The 14745-nt window shown below is 38.3% G+C and overlaps 1 protein-coding gene across 1 annotated transcript; it reads left to right on the top strand.

Annotated features, from left to right (window-relative positions):
- Positions 1-8546, top strand: LOC104093457 (tobamovirus multiplication protein 3). The gene is made up of 11 exons (XM_009599206.4): positions 1-359; positions 1206-1296; positions 1431-1483; positions 1574-1666; positions 1743-1814; positions 3426-3498; positions 3581-3626; positions 7009-7072; positions 7170-7223; positions 7510-7587; positions 8168-8546. The coding sequence occupies exons 1-11, from the start codon at positions 192-194 to the stop codon at positions 8258-8260; spliced, it is 885 nt and encodes a 294-aa protein (XP_009597501.1). The 5' UTR covers positions 1-191; the 3' UTR covers positions 8261-8546.
- Positions 8547-14745: the final 6199 nt, after the last annotated feature.

Genomic DNA, 14745 nt, shown 5'->3' with positions numbered 1-14745 from the left:
AGATACGTGGCTGTAAAGCACATTTATACCTCTCCTTCCTAGCCGGCCGTTAAAAAAAAAGAAAAAAGAAAAAAGAAAAAAGAAAGAGGAACACAAGATTTAAGCAAAAAAGGAAACGAAAAAAATAATTCGGGTACCAAAAAGGAAACAAACAGGAGTCTGATTTGATTTGAATTTTGGAATCTCCGGCGATGGGACGGGCAGAGATGGTGGTAGGCCCGTCGGCGGCGGCGGTGGCGTACCACCTGAAGAATGAGGCAATTAGTTGGTGGGAAGAGGTGAACAGATCTCGAGCTTGGCAAGACCGTATATTCCACGTCCTCGCTATCTTCTACGGCATTGTCTCCGCCGTTGCTCTTGTATTTCTCTCTTTCCCTCTCTGCTTTTTGAAATTCTGAATTTTGTGAATGTAATTTTACCTAAATTGGATGTTATTTGGTAAGTAAGCTGGCGCACACGCATACACACATATTATGGCAATTCGCAGATGTATGAAAAATCTGATAGTAGGTGGTAATTTACTAGACCTCTTTATTGTGAATTTTGAATTGAATCTCCTGTGCATCATGTAACTTCAGAAATGAATCTGAATGTCAAGGGAATGAAATTACACGAGAGCTCTATGAAACTTTCAAATTTGAGGCATATTTGACTTGTGTTTGGCGGCACTTGCAACGAATATGGAAACTTGATAGTTATTAAAACAAAATTTGAAACCGAAAAGGAAAGTTAGGTAAAACGTTTAATAAAGAATTGCATGGTTTTTCTCCCTGAAAGTTTTTGATTGTTTTTAGTTTTCTTTTTTGGGTGGGTGGGTGGGTTGGAGTTCACGCTGGTCATTTAATCATGGCAAATTATGAGGAGGTCAGGTGAACCAGGAAAAATTGCACTTATAATATGTATGTATATATTTGGTTAAAGTTAAAACTGTTTTAATTTCTCATTAATTTGTTTACGTGTGCAAAAAAGAGGGACACATTTGTAGTTTGATATTTGAAGCTTCACCAAATTGGTTTTGTCTGTGTCTCATTGATTGATTTTGGTATACTTGTTTCAAGTTTAAGGTCATATGTGCGTCCGCGCACATCAAATAATTATATTGTTAATCAGTTGTTGCTCTCAACAACTGTTCTCGCTGGCGCTAATACTTAAGTTTATCTGCTGCTGTGGAATTTTTTTCTGACATTCCAACTTGGCAATTTCAGGTTCAATTAATTCGCATTCAAATGAGAGTTCCTGAATATGGTTGGACCACTCAAAAAGTCTTCCACTTTCTCAATTTCTTGGTGAATGGGGGTCGGTGTCTTTCCTTATTCTAATTTTCTCCCCCTAAAGATCCTAATGGGGAGTTTCATTACACATGTTTTTCAAATGATTAGTCCTATACGCTACTCTTTGTTATTTAATTGCCTCTTCATATTCTTTTGCAGTTCGCTCGCTAGTTTTTGCATTTCGGCGGGATGTTCAGAAATTGCATCCCGAGGTTAGGCACCACAACTATCTTGATGTCCGGTTGATGTCTTTGTCTGTACACTCCTTTCAGTTCTTAACGTTGTATGCTACATTTTGGCAGATTGTCCAACATATTTTGCTTGATATGCCAAGTCTTGCATTCTTCACAACTTATGCCCTGCTAGTATTATTCTGGGCTGAGATATACTACCAGGTACTTGTGGTCTCTGTCTCAATCTGTGCAGATTATTCTCTTGTCGAGGTTTAAATATCTCTCTTTCCTGTCACAGGCACGTGCCGTATCCACGGATGGGCTTAGACCTAGTTTCTTCACAATTAATGGAGTGGTTTATGCTATCCAGGTAAATATGTGATAGTTATGCAATTATTTTTTTGTTGAATAAACAGTATTGTAAGAGCAACAACTTATTTGGTGCTATCTAGAAATAAACTCTGGTCTGGGAGTTTGGACATCACTATATTTATATAAAAAAATGAAAATCAGGTTTCATACTATCACTGATTTTCTTAATTTACAGATCTTTTCATTCTTTGCCTTTGTGTATTCTTTTTATTGACTTAATTTTATCCAATAGTTCTTTGTCATTCCTTGATTTTATAATATATTGTTTAAAGTTGGTCTACATAGTGTGTAAATACTATTTTCCAGCTCAAAAAGAGAAATGAATAGATGGGCGCCGGGTGGGTGGGTGGTGGTGTGGTGGTTGTGCGATGAAGGAAGAAGGAGAGAGAATGCATCTGGACACGTGTTCTGCAATTCGCTAACGGACCATCATTTGCTTATCTGCATCAGTTTTGTTGCAGAAGCTGCTTCGAAAGAGGCAAATTAATATGAAGCAGAGGTTGGGATGGATGGCATCAAGCAATAAAATTTAGCTGTATGTATAAGGGAAAGGGCAGCACTGTGGCTGTTAAAGATCATAAAATGATAAATGGGCCTTGAGTCTTCTTGATAATACGAATGGGGCTTCAGCTTGGGTCGAAGCCTTTACCTAAGCCAGCATAAACTTAGTGGTATGTTCTTGGAAAGGAGCAGCACCATGGCTGTTAAAGATCATAAAATTGGATAGATGAGCCTTTGAGTCTTCTTAATCATTATACAAACAAGCTTCAGCCTGGCTTGAAGCCTTTACCTAAGCCAGCATAAACTTAGCGGTACGTGTTTGGGAAGGAGAAGCGTCGTGGCTGTTGCAGATCATAGAATGGTAAATGAGCCTTGAGTTTACTTAATCATACAAACAGGCTACAGTTGGGCTCGAAGCTTCTATAAGCCAGCATAAACTTAGAGGTAAGTGGTTGGGAAAGAGTAGCACTTCAAGAAACATCTTGTAAATGAGCCTTGAATCGTATCAATTATACAACTGGATACAGTCTTTAAGATCTTATGGCAAATGGGCCTTAAATCTTCTCTGTTATTCAACAAGGCTTCAGCTTGGCTCGATACCTCTTCTTAACCCAGCCTGAGTTCAAAATCTAGTCATGTCGTTCATGGGGTAGTTCGCATATTTCCCTTGCCATCCCTTCCCCTCCCAAACAAAAAGGGCACCCTCCATATGAGCATCAGTAATTATTAAATATTTCCCTTCCAAGGGTCTGCAGCACCTTCTGGTTGCTGGATTATCAACATTACAACCTTTATAATGGTAAAAGAAAAAGAAATTAAAACTGGCACAATGCCATGTATATCACAAAATGTTGAGACCGCTCATATCTTAGGTTATATCAAATGAAGTGTCATTGATGGGAACACATGTTTGCTGTTTGAAGATACTTTATCATGACTGCATTTCTTGGTGAGACACTTACTGTCACAGTTAGGCATACAAAGGCTTATGTTTTCTCGTGGAACTGTTACATGAAACATGTGAAACAAAGATTTATTCTTTTAAATTGCTATACCTTTTTGGTGGATGTTCATTGCTGATTATTTCTTTCTTTCTAATATCTTGCAGATTATATTGTGGCTGATAATATGGTGGAAACCTATTCGAGTACTTGTGATCTTATCCAAGATGTTCTTTGCAGGTTCTTGTTTTAGGTTTAACTTATTTTAAGTGCTTTTGATTGTATGGATCTGTTGCAAAGTACTAACACAATGTACTGGCAGGTGTATCCCTATTTGCAGCATTAGGGTTTCTCCTTTATGGTGGAAGGTAAAATCTAATTTCTATTATCAGTCGCTCTGTGATTGAGAGTACCAAATGTGCATTTGTTGAACCTCATGCAAAATGGGTATAAACCAAGCTCACAAGCATATGGCTTAGCACTTGTTTCTATCATTCGTATAAAGGATGCTTATCTTCTGATTAGTGGCTATTCGTAACTCGTCCGCATTAAAAGCTAGAGTTTTTTATGTTGTCAATTGTTGTTTGCTTGATTGAAAGCCAAAATCTTCTGGATTGAAGGACGATCTGCTTACTAGCCTATACAACCACAGATTTAAACCTTCATGAGATGAATCCTGTGGAGCCCTAAGCTTCACATTTTTCTGAACTTATGTATTTTGTATAAGCTGGCATGCATTTTATGCGGATCTTTCAGTTACTTTTGGTGATCCGTGTTGACACGGGACAATTTCAACAGAGTTGTGGGATCTATACTGCATTCAGCTGATGCAAGGAGTGAACATCGACAAAGAGGACAAAGGTAGTGAGGAAGATGAAGGAGGAGGGAAAAAGAGGGGGGGGGGGGGGCAGAGGAAGCGAGGAAAGAAAAGAAGGAAAATGAAAGAAAACAAACTCCAATATGGTGAATTAGAGAAGATAGGAGAAAAATATTGAAAATTGAAACCTTTGAGAAATGACTGGAGAGCTCTTTAGGAGGAGCGAGGAGTGGAGGAAGCATCCCATGCTGAAAAGCTAGTCTGGCTATGCTACCATTAACCTCGGCATTGCCGTCTTCCCATTCGCATCCTCTGTATCGATCATCTTCATCATCATTTTTCCTAGCTGAAAAGTGGAAGATTCCCCCATTGAAGTCTTCCCTCAACTCTAAAGAATAATCCAGAGTGAAGTCCCTAACACAGAAGAAAGAATTTGGCAGGTGTTAGATTGAATGAACACAAAACAATATTATCACGACAGTAATGGATGTCAAACATTTAAAAAATAACTGAAGAGTAACATTTGGCTAATGTTATCCTTGTTAACGTTTTAGAAAATTAGTAGCAAATTAACTTGTTAAAAAAGTAAAATATCTTCAATTACACTTACTTTTAGTGAAAGTTCAAGTAAACTTTCATCGTCATGCCTATTGATATCATTTTTTGAAAATTAATTGAGTATAATTGTCAAAAGTCTTTTCATGCATGATCTTGTAGTTACATTTTAAGAGTTCTAATGTTGGAGTTGGACATAATTTTAAGCAGCATATTAGTGTACTCCTATCCGTATCCCATATTCAAAAATCTACGAGACAACGAACCTGACTCTTCAATTTGCACCCGTGTATGATAAGGAAGCCCGAGTCCACGTACCATAAGTGAGTCCCCCCTCTCTACATGTTATTGTATCAGTCAAGTGTCCTTGATAGTAGAAAATACCCGGCGTTACTTTTTCATTCATCTTTAGGTGGGCAAATTGCTGAGTTACTAATGGTGCTATAGCATTGTTACCGAATATATCAGTGTGTTCATAAATGGTTCACCGCTAGAGTTTATCATTAATGGATGTCTAACCTTTCAAAAATAAGTAAAGAAAAATAACATTTGGCTAGTGTTATCCTTGTCAACATTTAAAAAATAACTAGCAAGTTTATATTTTAGAATTGCAAACTTTCTTAGTTACACTTTTAGTGAAAGGTAAATTGTCCTTCATCACCCCATATTTCTGGAAAATTCATATTCACGGATCTTCTCAGGCATGATATTTGTAGTTACATTCCACAGGTTCTATTTTACGGAGTTGGACATAACTTTAAGCAGTATCATTGCTTGCTTCTATCTGTATCCTGAATTCTAAGATCTAGGAAAAAGCGAATCTGACTGTAAGATTCTAATTTGGTTTCCGATACTGCATCTGAATCCACATATAAGCTAGTCATTATCCCCCCTCTTCTGCACAGTATTCTACCACTCCTTTAAGTGTCAGTGATAGTAGATAATTACCCAGTGTGGCCACTATAACCCGGCTTTATCATTCATCTTTAGCAGGCCAAAATACTTTCTAAGAAAATGGCGCTATAGCATTGTTGCCAAATGTGTCTGTATTATTGTAAGTGGTTTGTAACTTTAGCTGAATGTTAGGATCATGAACTGTTTGCTTTTCCTGCATTTTCTAATATTTTTGGCTAGACTACTATTCTTTCAGTTGTTTCTTGTTAGAAAAGGTGCTTATAGGTATAGCATGACCAAATGAGAAAGCCACAAAATTTCCTCTCTTCCTTTTTCTCGGTAATTATAGATGGATAGGTTACTTTTGTTATTCAAATGACTGCAAAATTATTGGTTTTAGTAGCTGGTAGAATAGACACTGATCTGCCATGCATAAAATATATGAACATTGGCACTATAAAAGTACAGCATATTGGCATTCCATGGTATAGCGATATCTAATGGACCTAGAAGGGGAAGAAACGGTGAGCTAGAAGTTGAAGATGATGGATGATTGAAGAAAGTACAATCATCCCCTCTCTTGCAGTAGTTTTTGTGTTGTTGATTTAAGAACATTTCAAGATACAAACATGATGGAAAGTACTAAATAGCTAGGGATGTAAGAGGGTTGCAAAAGAATAACTAAGGCCAAAAATGTGGTGGATTAAGTAATTTATCAGTCTTTTGATGGTTTGCCTTTCAGCTGTGTTGGCGACTGTTGTCAGTTTGTCATACTTTTCACATAGTTAGATTCTCTTTCTCCCCTTTGTATAGATAGAAAAGCATTGAGTGCAGAAAATAGGGATGTCTTGGAACTGAAGGTGACATGTGTATTCACAGCTGCAACATCGTAGAACATATAATATTGTTTAGGCTTTAGATGCATATGACAAACATCTGAGGCAGATAAGCAGTATCTGTCTTGTTGGTTGGAAAAGTGATTTTTGAACTTGATCTAGATGATTTTTATGTCATACATTTGGCTTTATTATTGCTTTTCCATTCTGCTGTCCAGAAATTTTTCTCTGTGTTTATAATTTTCTTTGCTGAAGCCCACTATTTAATCATACTTTGCACTTAAAGGCTCAGCATATCTTGGGGCCTTTAGACACTTTTTGCCCTTGACTACACTGCTTTCTTAGCTTTTCACATCTTAATTCGTTTGTACTAACGCAAACAGCTGCATAGTATTGTTGAAACATGCTGTTAGAAAATGAAAATAATTATTTAAATGATAAGATACTTCAATAAAGTGCTTTTGGTGCTCCTAAAGTGGATATCATATGCTTGTTTAGTTTGTGGATTGACCTTTGCTATATCCACACTTGGATACCTTGCTTACTCTTACGTTTGAAGAATTAGGTCCGTACAACTTGTGTGTCGTTCATATTCATCCTTCAATATCACCTCACAATTTGCCTTGATCTTCTATCACTTCCTTCCAGGCTTTTCCTTATGTTACAGCGGTTTCCAGTAGAATCAAAAGGAAGACGCAAAAAGCTACAGGAGGTACATTATTAGTATCTTTGTTAGTATTTTTCTTTTTGGATGGTTGTTTCTTCTTATTTTAGGTATTTTGACTGCTCGTACATTTGGGCTTCTGCAGGTTGGCTATGTCACAACAATATGTTTTTCATGCTTCCTCATTAGATGCGTTATGGTAAGTCTGTATTCTTTGTGATATAAGCAATCTTTAACTGACTTATTGCTAGGTGAGAGCCCCGTAAGTAGTTCCACCATGTTTGTAAGTCTGTATTTAGATGGTTTCTTTTTCTCTAGTACCTTCTTGATACAACAAATTAGTCTTCGTTGATATGCGTGCAAGCTGGCCCGAGCACCATCTTTTATAATAAAGTTTTGGCTGATGCATTAGCTTTGTTTATAAAGGGCATGAAGCCAATGTGGTTCTTCTATATGGCTTAATAGTAAGTGTTTCTTTGCCACAGATGTGCTTCAATGCATTTAATAAAGCTGCAGATCTTGATGTTTTGGATCATCCAATTTTGAATTTGATATATTACCTGGTAAGCTCCATATCATTGAACTTTTGGTAGTACTTCTTTAGGTGTGCATATTGGTCGTTGTGCCATAATGAAAAAGAGAACTATTGACAGTCAGTATTCTGTATTTAATAATTGCCAAATCATGACCAACTTGGATAACTCACATGATATATCAGCTTGTGGCATCTTACGACCTGTTTTTATGTGCCAACTTTTCTATTGTCTTTTGGTTTGGGGATAGGAGTTTCTTGCTTATGCCATGAATTCAGATTTCTCTCTTGGTTGACATTTTTGGTTACATTGAAATTTGGCTTCAATCTTAAGATTGTGGTGAAATATTTGAGACAGAAGGAGCGGAAATCCTGTTCTGAAATTAAAGCATGGTTATTTCTTTCATTTGGTTTTGTGTCCTAGCTAAACCTTGGTTTGATCTAAATATCAAATTGTGAGTGCATTCTTGGATATGGTGCTTTTTACTTTGAGGTTGCCGGGTAGAAAGTGCATGAAAGGTGGAGTAATACTTGTTTATATGTTTGAGATTAAGCAAACTTCTTAAGCTCTTTATGTTTGAGATTAAGCAAACTTCTTAAACTCTTTGCAGTTGGTGGAGATACTGCCTTCTTCACTTGTCCTTTTTATTTTGAGGAAGTTGCCTCCAAAGCGAGGGATCACACAGTACCACCCTATTCGCTAATATGCTAGAGGGTAGTTAATGATGGAAATCAACCCCCGGGATCAGGTATTGATACTTTTCTTACCTGGATATGATTGAAAGCAAGAAATACGAGAGGAGTGATCATGTAAATGGAGTGTGGTTTGTGATGGACAATGAAATGTCTGTTTGTCCCCACTTGGCAGATTGTGTAGTTCTGTTTGGTACTATTAGTTAAAGAAGGAATTGTGAAGCATGTTATGATTTTTGGTATATTATTCGTCTTTGTATGTGTCAGATTTCAATTGATTCATTTTTTCCCCTGAAATTTCATGGTTGTTTCCCAGCTCGGGTTCTGTAATCTTTTGGCTCAATCTTAGATAGTGGTTGGTTTTACGTGATCACAAATACCCTCATTCTCTGCCCTGGTTGCTTACTGTCCTAACTTTCCGATCCACAGCCGCCATTGCGTCTCCCGTTTGGATACATTGGGTTGTTCTATTACTTACAGGGTGTTGGCTACTATCATAGCATGATTAATACAGGATCTTTACCATCATAATAAGAAAATATGATTTTGTATGATTCATAGTAGACGATGGTTTATTGATTCATCAAACGAGCAAAGATTTCATGGAACATACCTGAAACTGAAATGCTGTGCTCTGATCCATGAGTTTATGAGTAGTCGTGCTTGCTGATTTCTTGATGGTCGAGATGATCAACCAAAATAGCTGGTTGAATGGATGGACCTCTATCCTTTTGTCCTTTGGAAGAGGACTGGTTGGTGGACTTGCAATTCTGCATTTCCAACATCTATTGCATGGCTCCGACCGTTAGGTATCAAGTTGAGAATTTGCGGCTAATGATTTTGCCTCTTAACTTTTGTCTTAGTTTGATCGCATTTGATTAGGAATGAGCGACTTTTCAAGCTTAGTTGTAATGAGGTCCATTTTTCAAAGGGAAAAGGTATAAACTTAACCCACAGTATGTGATTTGTCTAACATTTTCCATTATAATTTTGTCCCACGTGATCTTTCCTTTAATGGCTGGCTAGCTTGACTCTGGCATTTGCCACGATGGAGTCATGTAGAAAAATAAAAAAAATCATATTTACCCTGAAAACTATCAAATTAGTCTACATACATTCACAAAAAGACTATATGTAGTAATTTGAAGCATGTTCTTCAACAATTAAAAGCTCCCAATGTATTTCTGAGCAATTGAAAAAGTTAAAACATTCCTCTATGTGGCTTCAATGTATCAGCAAAATGAGACCATCTTTTTACCAGTAAAAATTGGGTGGGAGGGCGATACGTGAAATGAATAACAATATCTGGAACTCCTATGAATCAAAACGCAAACTTTGGGTATTGAATCTACCCTAAATCTTGATTTTTTCGAGTCAGGCTCCAACTCGTAGCTGACCAATTCCTTAAACTACTGGTGTGAAATATTAGTTTAGCAAAGCGAACTCTTAATTTGATCAGGAAAGCATAAAAAGTTCTCTATCTTTCCTCAAATTTTGTGTAGCGCGATTTTTTTCTCCGATCAATTTGGATCCATGAATTTCAGCGCATGCTGCATTGAGAATCTCCAAAGAATTAGACGCGTCTATGATAAGGTATGATTAATCCCATCTATGATGGATGATTGCTTGCAAGAATTGGCAATTGATTGTGCTCCAAACCGTGATAGCAACGCGCATTATTTCAAACAATACCCAAAATCTGTAGTTATGGGGATCGCCTTCAGCTTGATATACTCTTCCCACCACATCAATACACTCTTACCGGGATTACCAAATACATCATCTGTGTTATATTTGATGTAATGACCCCATAGGTCGTTTTGAGTACTAGCTTCCCCTTTTTGTATTTCAATAGCTCGATTTGATTATTTATGACTTGTGTGCGCGGTCCGTGTCGATTTCTGGAAAGTTTAAATGTGATTTTTTTTTAAAAATGTATTTTTTAATCTTTGAAAATGGCTAGAATTGACCACGGTCAACGTTTTTGGTAAACGACCTCGGATCGTTGTTTTGACGATTCCGATAGGTCTGTATGATGATTTTGGACTTGTACGCATGTTTGGTTGGGGTCCGGGGTGACCCGAGGCCACTTTAGCACTTTATGTGACAACAACAACCCAGTATAATCCCACAAGTGGGGTCTGAGGAGGGTAGTGTGTCCGCAGACCTTACCCCTACCCTGGGGGGTAAGGAGACTGTTTCCGAATAGACCCTCAGCACAAGAAGATGAAATGCGACAATAGAATAGTACCAACAACATAACCAGAAAGGTAGTACCAGCAAGCCACGAGTCAGAAAATATACCTGGAAAAGCAATATCAATAATTAATGCAGTGACAAGGTCCTAGAAAATAGTAACTTTATGCGAAAAGTTAGAAAATTGAGTTTTGAACTTTATAAATCTTGAGTTTTGACGATCGATTCTTGTTTTTTGATGTTATTTTGATGATTTGAGCTTACGAGTGAGTTTGTATAATGTTATTACACTTGTGTGAATGTTCGTACTAGGGCCCGAGAGGCTCGGGTGAGTTTTGGATGGGTTGCAGATGATTTTGCATAGCTGGGAGATTTCTGGTGTAGCTGAACTGCGGGTCTCGCATTTGCGATGACCTGTTCGCAAATGCAAGTTTTGCTTTTGCGAAGTGAGGCTCATATTTGCAATGTTGGGCAGGGGCTGGAAGACTTCGCATTTGTGAAGTCCTTGTCGCTTTTGCATGTCTCTATTTGCTACATGCTGGAGGAGGGTTGGACAACTTCACATTTGCGAAGCTATGTCTGCTTTTGCGAGGGAGGTGGCCTTCACAATTGCGATTGAGTTATTGCATTTGCACTTCGGAGAATAGGGGACAACTTCGCTTTTGCGAAGCTAATTCCGCTTTTTGCGATGATCCTAGGTTCGTATTTGCAATCATAGTGTTGCATTTGCGACATTAGATGAGCTCATGCATTGATCACAGTTGCGATTAGTGGTTTGCTTTTGCGAACATCGCAAAAAAGTTGAGAATTTTGGGACTTAGCTCATTTTACAATATTTTTGAAACCTAGACTCTAAAGAGGCAATTTTTGGAGAGCAATTTCTTCCCAACTTCATAGGTTAGTTACTTTAACTTATTTTCATTATTTTTTCATGAATTTTCATTATTAAATCTAAGATTTCATAAACTAGAAATTGGGGTTTTGGATAGACTGTAGGAATTTTGTAAAATTGAGATTTAGACCTCGAACTGAGGTCAAATTTCAAAATAAATTGCATATTCGGGCTCGGGGGTGAATGGGTAGTCGGGATTTGGTCTTAATTTTGGATTTCGACCATGTGAGCCCGGGTTGACTTTTTGTTGACTCTTTAAATTATGTTAAAGATTGAACCTTTTTTATTCACGGGTAGTTTCGAAAGATTGCTTTGACTTGTTTGAATAATAATTGACTAGATTCAGGTGATTTGGAGGATTGTTCTAAAAGAAAAGCTGTGTTGAATTGTTGACATTGTTCTGGATAAAGGTAACTATCGCGGTTAACCTTGATTTGAGGGAATTAAGACTTGATTGGTCTATTTTCTACGTGATTTATATGTGGGGACAATATATATGCAAGGCGATTAGTGCAAATGGATTGTCATGGGTTCAAACATGCTACCGCTTTATTGTATGTTCTTAATTATACCGTGTCTTAATTTATTCCATATTTTTACTTGTTATGCGCTCCTACTTGCTACATGTCTTTACTTGTTAAATAGATGCCTTCACTTGTTACATGTCTCTATTTGCTACATGCTTATTCATGCCTTTATTTATAGTCTGCCTTTACTTGTTATATGCTCTCATGTGCTATTAGGTAGATGCTTATACTATTTTATGCTTTTACTTGTCTTATTGCCTTTACTTATTTTCTGTTTCACTCTACTATGTTATATTAGATTGCTTTAGAGAATTATGCGTTTTGGTTCCCTTTTACGTTATGATGTAAGATTCTTTTGGTTGTTACTGGTATATGTGGATCAGATTGTACGCCGTAATAATATTATTATATATATGTGGATCAAGTTGCACATCAAAACAATATTATCATATATGTGGATCATGTTTCACGCCACAACAGTATTATTATATATATGTGGACCGGGTTGCACGCCGCAGCAGAGAGGATGTATTGTGGTTATTCTTGGTTATTAGATCCTGCTACCGTGTTGTGTTGTAAGACTGTGAAGTGATGATATTTTGGGGCCCTCTGTCATTTATTTTCTAGTACCGTTTATTATGTAGTTAGTCATTTTTCTATCTCGTTATTGCTTCTCTGCCTATTGCTCGTACAGGTTCATAGTGAGTGTCTTGTCATAGCCTCGTCACTACTTCGTTGAGGTTAGGCTCGATACTTACTGAGTATATGGGGTCGGTTTTACTCATACTATACCTCTATAATTCTTCTTCAGATCCCGGTATTGGTCCCAACAACGTTCGGAGGCGATAGCTCAGACCCTTTCTTCCAAGAGACTTGAGGTAGTGCTACTTGGCGATCGCAGACCCTAGAGTCCTATTCCTACTTCTATCTAATGTTTATTATTCCAGACAACATTGTATTTTTATTTCAGACTTGTATTTAGCATTATTAATGGCTCATGTACTTGTGACACCAGTTTGTGGGAATAGTCTTAGACAACAATGGTTATGAATTTATTATTCATTTCACGAGATTTTACTCTTATTTCTTACTATTGTGTTTCTAAATTGTTAAACTTCTTTAATTGTTTGGCTAATGTTGGCTTGCCTAGCAAGCGAATGTTAGACGCCATCATAGCCCCATGGTTGAGATTTTGGGTCGTGACAAATTGGTATCAGATCCCTAGGTTGCATAGGTCTCACGAGTCATGAGCAAGCTTGGTAGAGTCTTGAGGATCGATACAGAGACGTCTGTACTTATCTTCTAGAGGCTTTAAGACTTTAGGAAACTGCACTTTCTTTCTTTCTCTATCGTGGGACTTTGTTCTATCATGAAGTTTGAATCTTTCTTCTCTTATTCTCTCACAGATGGTGAGGACATATACGTAGGACCGGATCAAGTTTCAGAGGGGTTTATTTCTACCGTAGTGCTTCAGGACGCCTTAGTCTACATGGTTGGTCTCATGGAGAGTATGGCTCAGGCCAGTATGTTTCCTGTGGCATCGGTCGTTTCTTAGGCCGGGGGAGGAGTTTACACTCCCGCTACTCATTCTGCGAAGCCGATGGATCATGGTTACCATACCCCAGGAGGTCTACTAGTAAGGATGAGCTGAAGAGGTTAGACAGGTTCACCAAGTTGTTTCCCCCTCACTTTAGTGGTGCACCTTCAGAGGATGCCCATGACTTCTTGGACCGTTGCCATGAGATTTTACGTAACATGAAGATAGTGATGTCCAACAAAGTTGATTTCACTGTCTTTCATATGCATGATTCTACCAAGAGGTGGTGGCAGATGTACGAGTAGGGCATGCCAGCAGGATCACCTCCTCTCACATGGGCTTAGTTTTCGCAGTTGTTCTTGGAAAAGTTTATACCCTTCACTCAGACAGAGGAATTATGCAATCAGTTCGAGAGCCTACAACAGGTAGTATGAATGTTACTTAGTATAAGACTAGATTTGTGGATATGTCTCACCATACAGCTATCCTGATCCCTACCGAGAGGCAGAAGGTGTGGAGGTTCATAGAGGGCCTTACATATGACATCAAACTTCAGATGGCTAGAGAGGTCGAGACTGAGATTTCTTTTAATCAGATAGTGGAAATCTCTAGGAGGATTGAGTGCATTAGAGGCCAGGCGAGAAAGACGAGCTCTGATAAGAGGCCCCGGCATTTTGGAGGATTTAGTGGTGCCTCATCTGGCGGCAAGAGTTCCTTTGGTATAGGCCATCCTATTAGGCCGATACAGTCAGCCCTATGAGTCACACATGGTATTGTAGGCACTCGTAATGCTTATGGACCTTGATCAGATCAGCTAGCATTCAGTTCACCTCCATCTCCTATTAGTGCACCACTGATTCAAAGCTATTACAATGGTTATTCGGGCCATCGGGGCCAGTCTCAGATTCAACAGCCACATCAGCAGAGAGGATGCTTTGAGTGCGGAGATGTGGGTCATATCAGGAAATATTATCCCAAGATGCAGGGCAGAATGACACAACATGGTACTTGTGCTATACTTTCGATACCGATTTCTCCACCACTCGCTCAACCATCTAGAGGTGCGGGTCAGGTAGCCCGAGGTGGAGGCTAGTCAGTTAGAGGTGGAGTGCAGTCAGTGAGAGGTTGTATGAGAGATGGATGAAGTGTTGGTAGGGTTCATCCCTGTTGTTATGTAGTTTTAGGTCACTCCGAGGCGGAGTCATCCGATGCAGTTATTACAGGTATTATCTTGGTCTGTCATAGAGATGCTTCTGTGTTGTTTGATCTGGGTTCTACATATTCGTATGTGTCTTTATATTTTTCTTTGCATTGGAGTATGCCTTGTGATTTTGTTGATGTTCT

Source organism: Nicotiana tomentosiformis, chromosome 11 (assembly GCF_000390325.3).
Source record: "Nicotiana tomentosiformis chromosome 11, ASM39032v3, whole genome shotgun sequence".
In the NCBI taxonomy this organism is placed as follows: domain Eukaryota; kingdom Viridiplantae; phylum Streptophyta; class Magnoliopsida; order Solanales; family Solanaceae; genus Nicotiana; species Nicotiana tomentosiformis.
This window is presented reverse-complemented; position numbering and strand designations above follow the sequence as displayed.